This window comes from Colossoma macropomum, unplaced genomic scaffold (assembly GCF_904425465.1).
Source record: "Colossoma macropomum unplaced genomic scaffold, Colossoma_macropomum, whole genome shotgun sequence".
Taxonomy (NCBI): domain Eukaryota; kingdom Metazoa; phylum Chordata; class Actinopteri; order Characiformes; family Serrasalmidae; genus Colossoma; species Colossoma macropomum.
Window position 1 is genome coordinate 22760163 of NW_023494795.1, and position 17301 is coordinate 22777463.

General features: G+C 38.9%; 3 protein-coding genes across 3 annotated transcripts in view; 1 reads left to right on the plus strand and 2 right to left on the minus strand.

Annotated features, from left to right (window-relative positions):
- The window catches only part of mboat2b (membrane bound O-acyltransferase domain containing 2b), a 55481-nt gene extending 46539 nt beyond the window's left edge, over nt 1-8942 (minus strand). Inside the window, exon 1 of the mRNA XM_036581886.1 lies at nt 8060-8942. Within this exon, the coding sequence (XP_036437779.1) occupies nt 8060-8143 (84 nt within the window). The 5' untranslated portion in view covers nt 8144-8942. The remainder of the gene's footprint in view (nt 1-8059) is intronic.
- Nucleotides 8943-9285: 343 nt separating this feature from the next.
- si:ch211-195d17.2 (uncharacterized protein LOC560495 homolog) lies at nt 9286-16112 on the plus strand. The gene is made up of 8 exons (XM_036581888.1): nt 9286-9691; nt 10922-11103; nt 11484-11536; nt 11710-11914; nt 13129-13284; nt 14174-14288; nt 15155-15329; nt 15438-16112. The coding sequence occupies exons 1-8, from the start codon at nt 9377-9379 to the stop codon at nt 15470-15472; spliced, it is 1236 nt and encodes a 411-aa protein (XP_036437781.1). The 5' UTR covers nt 9286-9376; the 3' UTR covers nt 15473-16112.
- asap2b (ArfGAP with SH3 domain, ankyrin repeat and PH domain 2b) overlaps nt 16088-17301 on the minus strand; it is a 29234-nt gene continuing 28020 nt past the window's right edge. The window contains exon 28 of the mRNA XM_036581887.1: nt 16088-16586. Coding sequence (XP_036437780.1) covers nt 16512-16586 — 75 coding nt within the window. The 3' untranslated portion in view covers nt 16088-16511. The remainder of the gene's footprint in view (nt 16587-17301) is intronic.

Consider the following 17301-nt stretch of genomic DNA (forward strand, 5'->3'; position numbering starts at 1 on the left):
ATTTACAGGGTTACCCACCTCGTTCAATCGGATAGAAATTGTATTCCAAATGGCCTCAATCGGACTAGGCTATTCCGATAGAAGTGTTTACATGGACGTATTCTATTCCGATTGAGCTATTAGTCGGATTATTAACGGATTATCAGGCTGCATGTAAACGTGGCTAGTGTTTGGTACGTATTACTTACATTACAGCACACGTTTGGCAACTAGATATTTGTGTTGAAGTAATTAAGGTTTTTAAATTATGTGCCATTAAAATAATAATACAAAAACAATTATACCAAATAGAAAGCTGGTCTCTTGAGCCAAACTGTATATTTAACAATATTTATTTGTCTATTTATATTCAAGTGTCCTTATTTTACAAAAGAATAAAAAACAAAAACACATCAGAGGGGTTCAGAGGGGCCTCACAGATATCCTCGCTCTTTAGGCCAACTGTCTTACAGGAACCAAGATGATGCATAAATGTTGCATGCACATCTTGTTCCTTCTCTGATGTTGCATTTTCTCCTCTGATACAGCAAGACAGCTATATATAACTAATGTAACACAGTCTTATTAGAGGACAGTGTGTGTGTCTATATTTGACCTTTCTAGAAAGACATGGCATATTTGTGACATATTGACAAATATAGTTTGGTGCAAGACACCAATTCATACTTTCTTTTTGGATATGACTTGCCTTACAATGCCCTGCATGTACCTTTCTGCCATGAACGCAAAAACTATTATAAAACAAAATCTCAAACATCAGGCAATGTCTGAAAACATTTCGTGTAATTGTTTGTTGTAATAGCTAAAGCTTTTAGAGGCATCACATGGGGCAGATGTCTGGTTCCTATCACCACCACTATGAACAATTCTGACTCAGTCGGTTTCTCTAAATCATTTCACAACAAATCACACTTTACATCACACTGATGAATTCTCTTTTACATCAAAGGATAATCCCAGAAATTTCATATATACAGCATCAATAATTCAATAGTGATCACTTTCGAAAATGTTAAACCTTTTTTCCATAGTGCTAATTCTAAAGGAAAATTAAAGGCACATCTACTTTTTTAAAACATCTTAGAAACTTTCCTGGATTGTATTAAGCAAATATATCGCAACTGCACAATAGATTACTGAGTGATACTTTTTGCCAATAAACAAGAAAATGCCATTATTTATCAGTCCAATAGTCAAAGTACAGATTACAAACAATACTTTTGCACCCCATTCTTAGCTGGTGCACATACCGATACACATGTATATTTTCTTTCCTTTCAATGCACTCAAATGGACAGAGTAATGGATAACACAATCGCCCCACTGCACACAGGACATTGTGGTTTGATTCCCCATCCAGACAGGAATGCCGCTGCCATTATAATAGGAGTGCTTGGGCAAGACACCTATTTCTACATTCACTGATCATTATAAATGTCCTTGGACAAAAGTATCTGCTAAATAATGCACATACAATGCTGTGCAAAAAACCATTCCTCATTTATTTAGTTTTCCAGTCAGAGCAGACCTTAAGAACAAGTTTTGCATTTTTAGATTAGATATAAGATCATCAATTTAATATAGAGAAACGCCAAAGAAAAGTAAGTGAAAAAAGCAAGAGATTCCAAAAAAAATCAACATTATTAACATGTACAGAGAAAACAGGACCCTAAGACTGATAATTAACAAGGTTAATTAAAGACTGATGGACTGATAATTAACAAGTTGTTAATTATCAGTTATTGTATCTGCCAAAAATCCATCAGTACATCCCTGGTCTAAATGCAACAACACAAACAAGCACAAACTACTTCTCTTGGTTTGCTATATTGCTGTGCTTTTCCTGTTTTTCCCTCTTGTCTCCAGATTCAAAACAACCCAGCCCAAGCAATTCAGCTGAGCCTTTTGTCAGATCAAGTCAGTCCTGTAGGCCATGGAGCTCCAGCACACAGCTCAGCAAGATCCATCTTTGGTGGCTGAAGGGGACTGCTGCACTTAACCCATAAATCCCCTTTTGGCCTTGGCCATGATAAAGAAAACAAAAGTTGAGAAGGTCCCGTGATTAAATACCTCTTGAGCACTAAGTGCTTTCTCACAGCAATACAGCAGACACTCAATTATTTATGTCAAAGAATAAGCACTACTCTCCAGCACTGCACGCACTCGTTCTACACCCAGCTAGCAGACACAGACTTTTATAAAAGAGCAGAGGTGTATTAGTCAGACAAAGCAACAAAAATAAAACACATGCACAGAGACATCAGAAGGAAAGAGACCATTAAAAAAGGAGCAAACCGGCTTCAAGCGAGGAGGGCAGTCATTTCAAATAAACTAAGTAATCTCTCAGCCATGACTTATAACCATTTGAGTAAAAACGTAATACTATTTCAGGTAAGGGTGCAGAGTAGGCCTGTGCCCAGTCATGGGTAATCGAGTTACCATGGTAACAGACCACAGTGATGGTTAAAAGTGTTCATTTATTGATTTCATTTATGCAGACTATAGCAAGACACCAGCATCCCCACACACGAATATAACTGAACTTTTAAACATGTTGAGTGATTATCCTACATTAATACCACATTTACTGTACCTACAATAGACAAGGTCCTAGAAATGAAGCTGTTGAGCTGCACTTATTGAACACACTCAGGAGAGGCTGGGGGGCCACTGTGTGCCGTTGTGGAAGACAATTATCATGCCTGTACATGAGCTGCCTGTGTTATGGTGTCTGTTTTAGGACCTCCCTCCCACAGCATCAGGCTTTAGACATAACTGCTCCGAGTCTTGGAAAAAACTTGTCTTGTCTCAGCTCTCATACAAAAAGGCATCCGCCTAAGCGAAGCAGCAAAATGGCATTGAACAGTAAAGTTCAAGTGACGTTCTTTCCTACTAGTTTAATTAAAGTTTCCTGGCCAAATTAAAGATGATAGTATACCACACCCACAGTTTTTACTCAACTGTGATTCATTAGTAGGTTTAACCATGTACCGCAGCCATTTTCCACACAGTTTCCAGAAAAAGAGGTTACTTCGGCAGACCTAGTTCAAAGGCAAAGTAGTTTCTGACATGTGAACAGAACCTGTTGGTTCCTAGCTATTCGCCTAGTACAAAGAGCAGACTGGATTAGAACCAGTCAAAAAAGCCAGATGCGCAGGATCTCAAATATCTTACACTGGTAAATACTGATACTACAGTCAAATGTTACTCAAGCTAGCGCAAAGCCTTTTTATGCATTCTTTAAAAAATGTAAATAGTTCAGGTCTGTTTGGAAAGGTGATAAAAACTCACAGTAAAACGATGTCTTTCACAGTCAAAAATACTATCCATTTATATGATTTTTTATATTTAAAAACACAAGAAATACAGGTCAACATACAGAAAAGCACTGTTCATCCTGTGAAATAACAGCAACCAAATGTGTATGGAAAAAGCTGTCATTTGCTGGTAATTAACAGTAATTAACAGTATTCAAGTGAGAAATGTAATTTTACTCACGTATATCTTAAAAATTATAATCTCGACCCTAATATGTCAATGGTTATTTAATATGTCAATAGGGTTATTTATTTATTTATCCTTAGATTTTACAGATAACAGCTATTCCATTAAAAACAAATCCATTTATGGCATAAGTTTTTGGATGAGTAATGACTGTATTGCTTTTTGTTTATTTCAGCCGTGTATATAGGGGTCAGCAATAAATGTACACAGCTGTGTAGCTATGAATTAAATAATGACCTATAATTTACATGAATAAATGCTTATTCTAATATCAGTTCACAGAAATATCTGATGAAAAAACAGTTAGTATCAGTAAAATAATAACATTTACATTGTTGCAACTGTGGTGTGGTGCAACTGTCTGTGTTCACTCCACTATCAAGAGGTCCTGAGCTGGATCCCTAACTTGGAAGTAATTTGTAGTTTGTCACTGTAACTGCATTTACAAAAGGAAACTGTCATTTACCATTTTCTCCTGGCCAAATTGTTGCCAGACTTTTTATATTTACAGGACCTTTTTTAGTAACACTGTCTTTGTTGCTCAGGCCAGAATGAAAACTGTAACCATCGCTACATCTGTTGTAAACATGACTACTTGCCTCCTACAGTGGTGCTGTAGAGCAGGATTTTTCTGGTTTAAAAACTAGGAAAACCCTCGTCTAAAGAAATATCTTGAAGGTGGGAGGAGGAACTTTTGAAAAGCTACAAGCACAGTGGGGTGGATACAGTCAGGATTTCTTTATCGTCATGGTTGGGGGGGGTTGCAGTGGTTGAATGATGTATTTGTATAATGCATGCTGGGTATTGTAGTGAGAGAGTACAGATGGATGAAAACGCAAAAAAGAGACAAGATCATGAATTCTATCAAACCAATAAAGCAGATACGTAGTATTCTGCAGTGCAGCATTATAGCATACTATATGACATGACAAGTAACATTAAATGCAATTTTAGGCCAAAATGCCGTATCACACAGTCTGTAGCTATCACTAAACTACTTTCAGGATCAGAGTCTTACATTAAAGATGTGGTTTATTTAGATCTTTCTCTGAGAGGCTTAACCACAGAAACCTATACATACTGCTCAGAAAATAAACAAGCAATCTGCATCTATTTATCATTTTCCATGGCTAGCAAGACAGAAGCATCTCATTTGTTGTGTAACCTAGTTAAGAGAATTGTGTAGAAGAGGGGACCATTTCCAAGGACATCCCTAAGTCAAGTCTAGTGTAGTAAAATTGAATTAGGGTTGATCTCCGGGTTCCTCCTGGCCCGATTCCTTCATGTGTCCCACTGGAGAAATGTTCTCCTTTGAGTAATTAGCGAAGAACACTGAGGCTGACTCCTCCCACAAGAGACAACAAGAAAGTCCCACTTCCTCCAACAGCAGTACCCCAGCGTTCATAAGGAACTCTGTCAGGGGCCCAGAAGAGCCTGTAAGCCCATCTGTTTCCAGACCTGCATCGGAATTATCAGGAGACAAAGATCTTCGCTGCAGGAGTGCTGTCCTGGGATCAGTTTATTAGCACATAAACCCAGTGACACTGACAAATGCATGGGTGCACAGATGCTGTTATTCGGGCAGCACAATACACCGGCAGCCAATAGGTTATTTAATAATAGGATAAATGCTGACATTATAGTGTGAGCATGTGGTTTTCAATCTGTGGGCTGCAGTGGTGCTTGTTTTAGTTTAATTGCAAAAATTTAGACGTTTAATCAAATGTAATTTTGTATAACACATCACATTTAGGTCAAACTCATTGACTGGTCTGGCAAAATGCTTGCTACATTTACATTTTCAGTGCAAGTCAATGTAAAACATTCCTCTTTTCAATCATGTGAAATTCATCTAACTGCAATACGCAATACAGATGTAAAGAAGTCTTAATGTGGTAATATAATCTAGTTTAAAGATGTCTTTCCTTCATCTTTAACAAAAAAATGCAACGCTGAAATGTAAACGTTCCCCAGAAAATTCCCCAGAAATATGGGAATGTCCATGGGAGCCTCTTGCAAGCCAAACTGAAGTATTAGATGGATTGTTTACACAGACACAATGATCTTTTGACTGAGCCACAAAGCATTGAGGAATTCTCCATGGATGTATTATATCTTCTTCAGAAGCTCGTACACTACTCATACAAGAAGGCAACTGATCCAAAAGCTTCCTGCCATCCAAGCTTCCACTATCCAAGCTTAGTTTTAAGTTGTCTCTGCATCAATATCACAATATTTGTGCAAAAAATATCACCACACACAATACGAAGCCTTACATTTACAGTTTTCTTTGCTAAGGAATCAGTCCCTTTAAATGAACGAGGCCTCAAGAAGGGCTTAATTCTGTAGAATTCTGCCACCTCTAGTTTTATCCTGCTTTTCAAGCAGAAAGTGTTTACATTCCCAACAGAATATCTTGTACAGGAGAACTATACAACGTCTGACTAAGTGAAAACTGACCTACTAGATTTACTCCACAGTGATAGCTGTTAGCTACTCATCTCTCAGAGGAAACCAATTATCAACATATTTTTGTAGAAGAGCCATAGTATATGGAAATGGAAAGCCATAACACCTGCTTTAGGGAACAAAAACAGCTTTAAAAGGTTATAAATCCCTATAACAATTCCAAAATTCTGTGGGGAAAACAGAGGGCAGGACAATCCAGATGTCAACGAACAACATGTGTGAAAAAGTGATCTATGAAAAGGCATCACAGGACACTTTCTCTTCCAGTTCCAGACACTATTCTGTAACAGGAGTGCAGCATCAGAGAGAGAGAGAGAGAGAGAGAGAGAGAGAGAGAGAGAGAGAGAGAGAGAGAGAGAGAGAGAGAGAGAGCTGTAAGCCGAAGACCTGCTGATCACATTACAGTCTACTTGTTACCTTCAGCTTGGCTCTTTTACAAAACAAAGCAGGAATTTACTGATAAATCTTCAACTGATAATCTGTTGCATCACGGTGTACCTGTGTTTCACCGGGCCAGCTTTGACCAGAACTGTCTGTTCTCTACTGAAGTACCTGCCAAAAACCCAGCATGCATTTCACAGTAGGAGGAATAATGCTTTGCTATGAATTCATTATATTTCTATGCTGGCAACAGCCACATTAGGCCTTATATAGAGAAAGTATGATTACTATAGCTCAGAATTATATATTTGTAGGGATGCACAACATTAGATATTAGAACCACATCGGTATCAGCAAATATTTGTCTAAAATAAAATGATCAGCATCAGAGAGATGTTTAGATCTGACGAATGTGATTTCTTATGATGTATTTGGTGTAATCTGGATGAGAAGAATGTTTCGATAATGCTGGGCCATTGTGCTAAAATGCCTGCATTTGATTCATTTTACTGCATTTGTAACCCTATGGGAATACATTTTATGCTTCCACGATACTAATCCAGCTGGATTTAGTCCCAGTTTCTACATTTACAAATGTTAATGTACCAGCATTGGGAAATATGTGCATGAAAAATGTCAGATCTAATATCTGGGCCCACAATTGCCACATTGGCCTACCCTTCTGGTAAGGAAACAGCCCATATCAGTGATGCTCTGTGTTCCCATTGATTATTTCTTTACCAAAAGCCACAATCTGGTCACACAGATGTATTTTTAAGGTGCATTTAAGCTTTTTTAGGAGAACGCGTACACAGTGTTCAAATCAGAGGGAGCGGATGATGCTAGCCTGTAATGTTCTTCGTCTTGTTCTCTACAGCGCTCAGGTCAAGGCCTGCAGACTTTATCAGCTGACCAATCACAAAGATATGAAGAGAAATATGTGTAAGGCCCTGTGTGATCTGAAGTAGTCGTGATTTTTAGCCTGAATAAACACAGTGTGTGTGTCAGGACATATCTGCGTACAGCACTAAACAGATATTCTGTTGATTATGAAGGTAAAATATGCAATAAAACAGGCGAAATTAAGTCTGGGGGTGAGCAAAAAAGGCTTTTCCTCTAACGTTATAGAACCACATACAGGTCTGGGATCCAACGCCTGTAGACCTGTGATGCACAGTATGGTCTAAAAATCTGGAGACCCACTAAATTGCGACCAAACAGACATTTTGAGACGATTTGAAAAGAGCACGATACAAAACGCTTCTGCTGTTAAATATGAAATATTCATATCCAGACAAGCACCATCAACACAAATTCATGTTCTATGAAATATCTGGAAATCGCTCAACATCCATCTCCCCCATGAAAACTGTAGACGATCCCTTCTAAATCCACAACGAGGCTGAAGTTGGCTTTTCAGCTCCACCTTAAATGGTGCAGCAGTTACATCCAGCATTTAAGGTGGAACTTCAATACGAAGCTAAATTCAGCTCCGTTGTAAAGCCCAGCTAGAAAAGAAGCTCCTAGACAAACACACACCTAAAAGACCCAAACAACAGGCTACAGTCTGATGAAAACAGCTTCGTCCTCGACGCTACAGTGAGTCGTACAAAGCCTTTTGGGCAATTTTCTGCACGTAAACGGAGCGTCCATCTCTAAAAAACGTACAAAAGGCGTCTGAGCCGAGCGTGTGGAGGGCGGTTACCTGGTCTAACGGGAGGTTGATTATTTCGCTTATCGGCTGTAGCAAGCTGGATCCGGTGCACGCCGATATTGCGTCGGTGGCCATGATTCAGAGCTAGTCCTCTGTGCTGCTGTGCTCAGTGACAGTGGCACCCAAACCGCCCAGAGTCGCCCCCTCCACCACATCTACAACCAGATACCCCCCTACACGGCCTCCTCCTCCTCCACAGCTGCTGCTGCTGCTGTTCGGCCCGTTGCTGCCCGCTACTGGTAGACAGCGGCGCTACAGCCCGGCGGAGGAGACAAATGGACACAGTCAGTCAAAGGGTTGGAAACGACTGATTACGCCTTATCTTTTCTTAATACTGTGGCGCCGCCAACGGCCTTAAGGTTTGGGCTAACTGGGAGGGCGGAGAGGAGTGCTTAGAGGACTCCCAGAATGCCGTGCTCCTCAGCCTTTATTTAGTTTAAATGTTTTAATGTAACTGATGTTAGTTGTAATGTGTGTTACAGCTTGGTTCTGTTTTGTCGTGTGTCGTTTTCAGTAACTGGTTTGTTTTGGGGTGATTCGCCATCTTTGTGTTGGTTTTGGCTTGTGGTAAGAGATTACAACAAAACAAATTAATGCACCAAAGATGTGGTTTTCAGCAACAAGCATCTCAAGTGGCTCCCCATAAAGATGCTTATGAGAACAAACAGGAATGTGTAAAACTGTATCAACTGTTTTGGTCTCTGTATAGTACCATATTTGTGTTATTTTATATTTTGATATCATCACTGTTACTCTAAATTCCACAAAATAGTACATAATTATCTCTCGCTCTCTATAAAAATACACACACACACACACACACACATATATATACCCTACTATGCTCCTTAGATGACGATATTATGTACGTGTAACATTGTAAATGTCAAAGTACCCCTCATCCTGTGTTTTCAAATGTCATTATGTCCACCTTTTGTAGTTTTTACTGTAGAAATCACAAAGAATTCCCTCTTTTTAAAACACCGGTATCGGTGTTGGTATCGGGATGTTAGCCTTGGTATTCTTTGGTATCGGATCTTAAAGATATGAGTGGTCTCGCCCACCCCCGAGTTGTCCTGCTCTTCTCCCCTCGGCAGCGTCTGATCCGCTGCTGTAGGTGGCAGCGCTGCGCCTGGAGAACAGAGAGGAGCGGAGGAAGAAGCAGCTCTCCGGTCCTCATTGGTCGTTTCAGAGTCACCTGACCTTGCTTGGCGCTCCTGCATGGACGTGTGGTTCAGTCAACGTGTGTGGATAAACACGGGCTCTGAAAGTACCTGATGTAGAGAGGAGTGCGCGGCCTTTTCCAGTATGGTGAAGTGCGCGGTTCAGGGATGCCAGAACCAGAGTGACCTGAAGCCGGGCGAGATGCACACTCGGCCCCGAAAGCGCTTCTTCAGCTTCCCCGCCGATAAGGGCCGCGTGAAAGTGTGGCTGGCCGCCCTGCGGGAGTCCGAGCGCTTCGCCACCGACCACTGCCAAATCTGCGAGGACCACTTTCTGCCCGAGCACATTACAGCCTCCGGAATACACCCTGAGGCCATCCCCATCACTCCTCCGTTAGAGGGGGCTCTGGCGACCTCCTCTGATGAACACGGAGAGCTATCAGACCCGGCTGAAGTGGTGGTAAGTGGAGATGCACCGATATGGTGGGAGTTGTGGGTCGATATCCGAGGTAAACTAACGCTACACGCCAGTTCAAGTGCTCGTATTTTGTATTACTAGATCAACATAAAATAACATTGCAGAGAAATGTAACATTTCGTCGTTGTCAAAAGAAAATAGTCTATTTCTCTTTTTGCTGTTTTTAATACATACTTTGAAAGTCCATGCTGTAAGAGCGATATGATATTTATCGTTATCGTGATAAATCACATCACAGTTTGTCACGATATGCTTTTCTGAGCGCATCGTGGATCGTCAGTACTTAAAGACTGTGTTTGATTACAAGGAGAGCATCATTAGTTTTGTTTAATTGGTTTCAGTGCAGCATGTAAAAGATTGAATACAAATAATTGATCTTAGTATTTTTTTGTATTTTCACAATGTGGGCTCAGTTTCTCCGTTCTAACTTAATAAATGACAAATAAATTTTGTGACATGACATATATCATAAAAACGTCTTAAAGTATTGTGATATGAATTTTTACCATATCACTCACCTCTACTAGCTGTATAAACAGACCAGTAGAAATGATCCAAAGACTTGTTTCATTATCTTTATCTGGAAATTAGGAGAATTATTTCTTCTCCTGTAATAAGTTACTTTTTTTGTTCTATTGGCAACAGTTTATTTTTATAGAATTGAATAAAATTAGATGACATTACAGTTCTAGCTCAGCATACTCAGTAGATATATTTGCATAATAGCCCAGCATTAAATAAATGATGTGCTCTCTGAGAGTACAACAAATACCTCGTCAGATGTCAGTCCTGTCTGGTATCTGCAGATCGATGTGGTTATGATATCCTTGTACATTTGTAGTTGTGATTAAAAGACTACAGTAATTGTAGTTGTTTAAAAGGAAAAAAAATAAAATTTAGACACTCTAAATATTTTTTTAGTTTTAAGAGTGACTGCTGTGTTCCCTGAGAAATGATATTGTTCAAAAATTGAACATAGAAGTGCATCCCAATAGCATAAACAGCATACTAAGCATTTTTTGGCTTATTGTGTGAATGAGTGTTTTAACATTTGCACCAAAACAGTTCACCATAAAGTTGCTAATTTTTGGGTTTCTTTCTTTTTTTGCATTAAGATTGTTACATTAAATGTCAACAGGTTGTTAGAAGTGTTAATTATTGTTCAAGCAGTGGTTTCTGCAGACTAATAAAAAAAACTTTTAATCTTTCAAGACTGAAATTCCAGCAGATGATGAGGTTGATGATGACTATGATGATGTTGAGGATGACGACGACGATGATGAATGTTATGAAGAAGATGAGGAAGATGAGGAGGAGGAGGATGACTATGATTACACTGAGGAAGGCCCATCGTGTATGGATGATGAAGCTGAGAGGGAATGGCTTGCCAGACTGTAAGTTGTTACTTAATATTTCTGTAGGCCAGTGGTCACTAACCCTGGTCCTGGAGAATTACCTTCCCTGCAGAGTCTAGTTGCAACCACGATAACTTATTGCTACATCTGCTCCAGCTAAGTAATGGCTTCAAAAGTCCCTGTTTGGCTGGATCATTAGTATTAGGTAAAGATTTAACCAGCAATTCAGATGCAGGTTGGAACAAAACTCTGTGAGACAGTAGATCTTCAGGAGGAGCGTTGATGTCCACTACTGTAGACTGATACAGAACTTCGGTCTTAAATATGCATGACTTGTGTCAATAAAAATAAGGCTGTTCATTTGTCAAGATTTTTTTCTTTGTGTTTTTAATTGTTTGATTTGTTACATTTTGAATTAGCCAGGACAATCTCAGCAATTCCACAGAACAGAAACGTGTTCGTACCAGACCAGGTATGATATTATGAAGTGATGGTTTAAATTTAGACTGCTATTTGTATTGATAAAACTTTTTTTTTTCCTGTCAGCATTATTATTGTAATTTGTCTAAAGCATTGTTGTAATTTTCCATGACAAACAAATATGCCATGGCAGAGGTGTTCAGTTTTCATGCTCTTTTTCTTCAGGATACTCTTACCGCTCTGAGGTAACACTAGGGCGGCTAACCAAGCGCTTCATGGATCTTCTTCACTCAGCACCAGAAGGGATTCTTGACCTTAACGAGGCAACACAAAAATTAGGCACACGCAAGAGGCGGGTCTACGACATCACCAACGTGCTGGATGGTATTAAACTCATCACAAAGAAGTCAAAAAATAAGATCCAGTGGGTGTAAGTACAGACTAAGTCAATATTTGCTCAGTTCACATTTGCATACTTGTTTAGGAAGTTAGTTAGCATTAAATATTTCTAACATACACGACTCTTCCTTGTTACTGTTTTATGCAAATATAGTATCAAGTTGTAGTTCAGCCACAGAACTACTTCCTGATACAGTCTGTGGAATAGTGTTCAATAAATGGAAAGTTCAGTACCCTTTCAGTGCTGCTGTGTTAAAATATGTTTTTTATTACTTTAATTAAAAAAACAATCTTGACTACTAGTTAACTACTAAATAAACTACTTTGACACTGTAATTTGTCTACATTATTAAAAATTAAAGGTACCAAAAGTTCACTTAAGTAATATCACAAAAGAACCACTTTTTTTCTATTAAATAACCTTTAGTGAAAGCTTTTTATTTATTTATTTTAGTAAATGAGATTTGTGAAGGTGAAGAACCCTTTTAGAGTTTAAAGAACCTCCACATAATGTAATATTCCATACCCATTGACATTTTTCTTGGAAACATGTGCCAGTAAGAGCCATTTCGTCTTTAGACTGGTTGGTGATTTATTTTAAAGAGTCTAAGAGTCTATAGGCAAATATTGCACGTTACTTTGATTGGCATCACTAGCATGTTGAATGATGTCATGTTGTTGAAATATTTTATGCCAACTAAACAGAACAAGAACATTCACGATACTGTAACCCAGGGGTGCACAACTCTACTCAAACGCACCAATGAATACTGGCAGTTAACAGGTGAGTTGAATCAGGTGTGTTTGAGAAGGTAAAAATCACCAAACTGTGTAGGACACTGTCCATCCAGGACCAGAGTTGTGCACCCCTGCTGTAACCTTTAGCCTTTTTCTTTTGGAGTAAGTAACCTTGTAGTATAACACAGGGGTGGTCAACATGCTTTAGTCAAAAATGAAGCCACTTGAGGATGAGTATCATTTGATGTCGAGCACTGTGATACTAGTATCATTTATTAAATCAAAATATTGTGAATCTAATCTATAATGGACCATATTTCGTTTTTGCCTTAACCAGTAAGTAATTGTGAGCTTGCAAATAGCGCTTTCCTTGTTTGAGAACTTTCTGCTTTTACTGCTTTCGCTCTCTGGTTTGGTTATATTTTGAATATATTTTGTGTCTTGCATTATTGCATCTGTGAACTCTGTGCTTCCCAACACTTTATCTTTTTTCTCCTTTTGATATAGGGGCCCAACTCCAATCAGCTGCTTTAAAGGCCAGTGGAAGAGCAAGGTGAAAGTTGATCTGATAAACCTGAAGACTATGGAGGAGGCTTTAGATTGGCTCATCAAAGACTGTGCTCAGCAGCTCTTTACGCTGACAGACCTCAAGGGCAATGCTGAATATCCTCCCATGCCTCTGGCTCATGATAACTGGTTTTCCTGCTTATATAGACCTATGCAAATAGCAGTACATCAGATCTGGGTCCATATCTGTGAGGAGGATACTGATAAGCTCACTCTGTCCAAATAGTCAGCTCACTCACTCTGATGGTGAATATATCTGGTGTATACAATGCATGTCTAAAAGTTTCCAGACACTCTTTCTAATTAGTGAACTGCAGCTATTTTAAAATGCACCTATTATACAAACTTTTACAGTCTTCATAGAGTAGTATTACCAATATATTAGAAAGTTCTGGAGCAGCTGCACAAGAGCCTAAAATCACCCTATCTAATGCCAAGCATCAGCTAGAGGGTTGTGAAGTCCTAGTGTTGGGATGTGGAGCAGTGGAACTGTGTTCTCAGGAGCGATGAAGCTCCATCCAGCATCACTGGGATGAGTTGGAGTGTTGTTTGTGATCCAGAACTAATCGTCCAACATCAGTACCTGACCTCACTAATGCTCAAGTGACTGAATGCAGTAAAATCTGCACAGCAATGTTCCAACATCTAGTGTAAAGCCTTCCAGAAGAGTAAAGGCTGCTTCTGCAGCAAAGTGGGGGACAAACTTCCTAATAATACCTTTGTTTTTAGAAGAAACATTGGATGAGCAGGTGTCTACAAGCTTTTGGACATTTATTTCAATATGATCTATAGTTTATCTGTAGTATATGAATTGCAGTACAGTGATGATCTTCTTGCTAGCTAGGCTCTGTAAACAACAAAATAAGATGATATGTAAGATGGCATATTTCCAGTCATTGAATGGTTAGCTCCAGTACCATTTGAAATTTCTCTGTTTTTTTCCCCCAGTACGTTTCTCATGTATTGCACTTAACTGTAGTTGCACTTCAGCTTATGTGACATATGAAGACATCTGTCAGCTTGGAGTCTTTCAGGATCAGACTGTGATAGCCATCAAGGCTCCTGAGGAGACCAAGCTGGAGGTTCCAACACCCACTGAGGTAACCGAAGGGAAATGCACTGGCAGGAGTTTTAACAAAGGACAAATTTTAAATGTATTAAACATTTTAGCTGTTGAATCCAGACGTCTAAAGAACAGGTAGTGACGGTGAAAGCAACTATATTTTTAGTCATAGCTCATGGTTCTTTCCCCATCTTTTCCACTTTACTATGGTTTTATTTATTTATTTTTTTTAAATGATTAAATGTAGATTTTCCATAGGAGTTCAAATGGTTGAGATCTGGTGACTTTTACTAAAGGCATTTATTTCGATTTTATACTCCCTAAACCATTAAGTGCCCCCTCATGCGCTGTGGATGGGGACATTGTCGTTCTGGATGAGACCACTCCCATTTGAAAAGAAGTGTTTCACCATAGAATAAAGGTGATCAGTCAGAATAACTGTAGTGATTTGCAGTTGTCCTTTCCTGTAAGGGGGCAGTGAACACAAACATGTTGGCAAAAGTCCCCCACAGCATAACAGAGCCACCAGACCCCCAAGCATTCCCATAGATATAAATGCAGATAACACAGATCTTATTGATCTAGTTGAGCAGTCTTCATGCCTGAAGCTACTGCCATCCGCACCATGCCCTCTTTCAAAGGCATTAGACCTTTTTCTCTTGCCATCTTAATCCAAAATTGAGGTCAGCTGCTCAGCATTTTTCATGCCACAGAGCATGTTGCTTAATTGTATGATGTAGTACACCTGTCTGGAAGCGTTTGCACCCATTATATTTCTCCACTCGTTTATTCAGGTTTTTCCTTTAACTTGTCTCCTGTCTAGATGTACTTAAATGAAATGTGCTGGATTGTGACTGATATCAAAACACAGTGTAAGAAGTGGTTTTCCATTCTTTGCCTCAGGACTCTATTCAGATCCACCTGAAGGGCTGCAGAGGACCCATCCATGTGCTGACGTGCGACATAGGTGGGCCAGGTAGTATTGTGGAGCCAGTTGGCACTACTCCGGAGCAGCTTAAAAAAGGCTGTTTCCTTACGTTGGAGGAAAGCAGGATACAGACTACACCACTCCTCACAGGTTGAGTGCATAGTGTGCTTTTGCACATTAAAAAGCATTCCAACCAAATATTTAATGCACTTCAAGCAGAAAATTATAATACAGATTTTCTCCTCCGTTTCCCTTCAGATCTGACCACACCCTCTGCCGTGAGGAGTGCATAAGGACCAACTTATACAGCTCAATTCCATTGAACAGCCTACTTGTCTCAAAGGACTATGCAGCACTGCAACATTGAAATGTTATTACTTTGTTACCATGAGAATCGCTTGAAGAACGTCGGCTGTAAAAAGGTTAAAATATGGTGGTAGGACCATGACGAGTTATAAGCTTTATTTTTTATATGCATTAATCTGATCTCACTGAAGTCATTCCCTGTCAGTTTTTTAAAATGGTACATCTTCTTTTTTGTTCATCTGTTTGTACTGTTACCAACATTACAACCAAAATCAGTTTTCTCCTTGCTGAGGTAAAGGAAATGTACAAAAAGATAACCATGTTATAAAGAACCTAGTAATAATGGATGCAAAAGGATAGCTGAAGGTTTGTAAAATAAGAAATCCTTATTTTTACACTGAAGAGCTTACCATGACTGATCAAAAGCAACATTAAGACGCACATTTACTTGACGCAGAAACATTGTCCATAGTGAATAATGACAACGTGTTCTCTGCTGGCGTTTGTAACTGTAAATATTACTCATAGTATTACTTGTATCTGAGGCAAACTCATAATTTTTCTCACAAAATATATTTTCAGAAAATAAAATAAAACAACACTTGTTCAAAAAACAATGTAAAATATTTAATGACCTTGTTCAAGAACAGCTTAGAGGAAGTATTTTAACAAGAGATTGAGATCATCCAGCTACAATATACACATACAGTTGCTCTGCAACTAAACTCCAAAATGCTCTTTAAAAACGAGAATAAGAATCCAGATGATATTTGGCCTCTACTTCAAGAAAGCAATTCTCATATTATCTAAAGTGTAATGAATCTCAACACATTAAGACACAATTATATTGCACTGGAGTGAGATGACGGACAATGAAAGGAAACACATACATTTCATTATTCTCTTAATTGTCCTAGTAAATGTTTTAAACAGAACAATTTGTAAATATCAGAATCCTGAGAACATCAGATAATCAGCATCTCTTTCAAATATGCCTGTCTCAGTGTCCACTGATTAGAGCTGACATCAGTCAGTGATGAAGTGTACAAATGTAACCGGGAAGACCCCTTTTCTGGTAGGATCCCCTTCGATGTGGCCCACCTTAAAGATACAAGACCACATCAGAGCAAATTAGGGAAACATTAATAAGACCATGCAAATAACCAGGGGCCTGTCTTATGAAGCACATTCAATTTAGACAAAATTTCTGGCCTCACTAATCCTAACAAATGCAGCCGTGGTTAACTCGTTTTCAACAGCAGTTAATAAGTTTCTCTGTTAACGCAGGCCTAGATACTCAAGCCATGATTAGTCCTCATGTGTGCCCTTTAAAAGCATGACATTTATGATGAGGTAATAATTGCTATATATTCTTGATATCTATTGTTGTATGACTTGTTCCCTCTGCTGAAAAGTGATATTTTTCATGTGATTGATGCGATCATAAACGCTGCCCCTGATTGGTCCAAGAGCTGTTTATGATCAGAAATCCAAAACTTAACCTGCCCTCGAGCATGTCATGGTGATGTATTCTGGTAAAAAGTGATCAAGAGTCATAAGACAGAAAATCTACGTACTGTGTAAGATTTTTCTGGTTAAAATTGAAAAAACAGTCCGGAGAAAAAATATACTAAATAAGTTTAATAAGTAATTTATACGTCAGAGGCGTCGGGTTGGATTTTGCTGGAGTTTTCAGACCACGTCTTACGTCTTTATATATTAACATCACGCGTACGCAGAAGAGGTCTAGCTCAATGTTTAGGTCTCAAATGCAGAATCAACATTATACTAATGAAGATATGATTACAATAGTAGA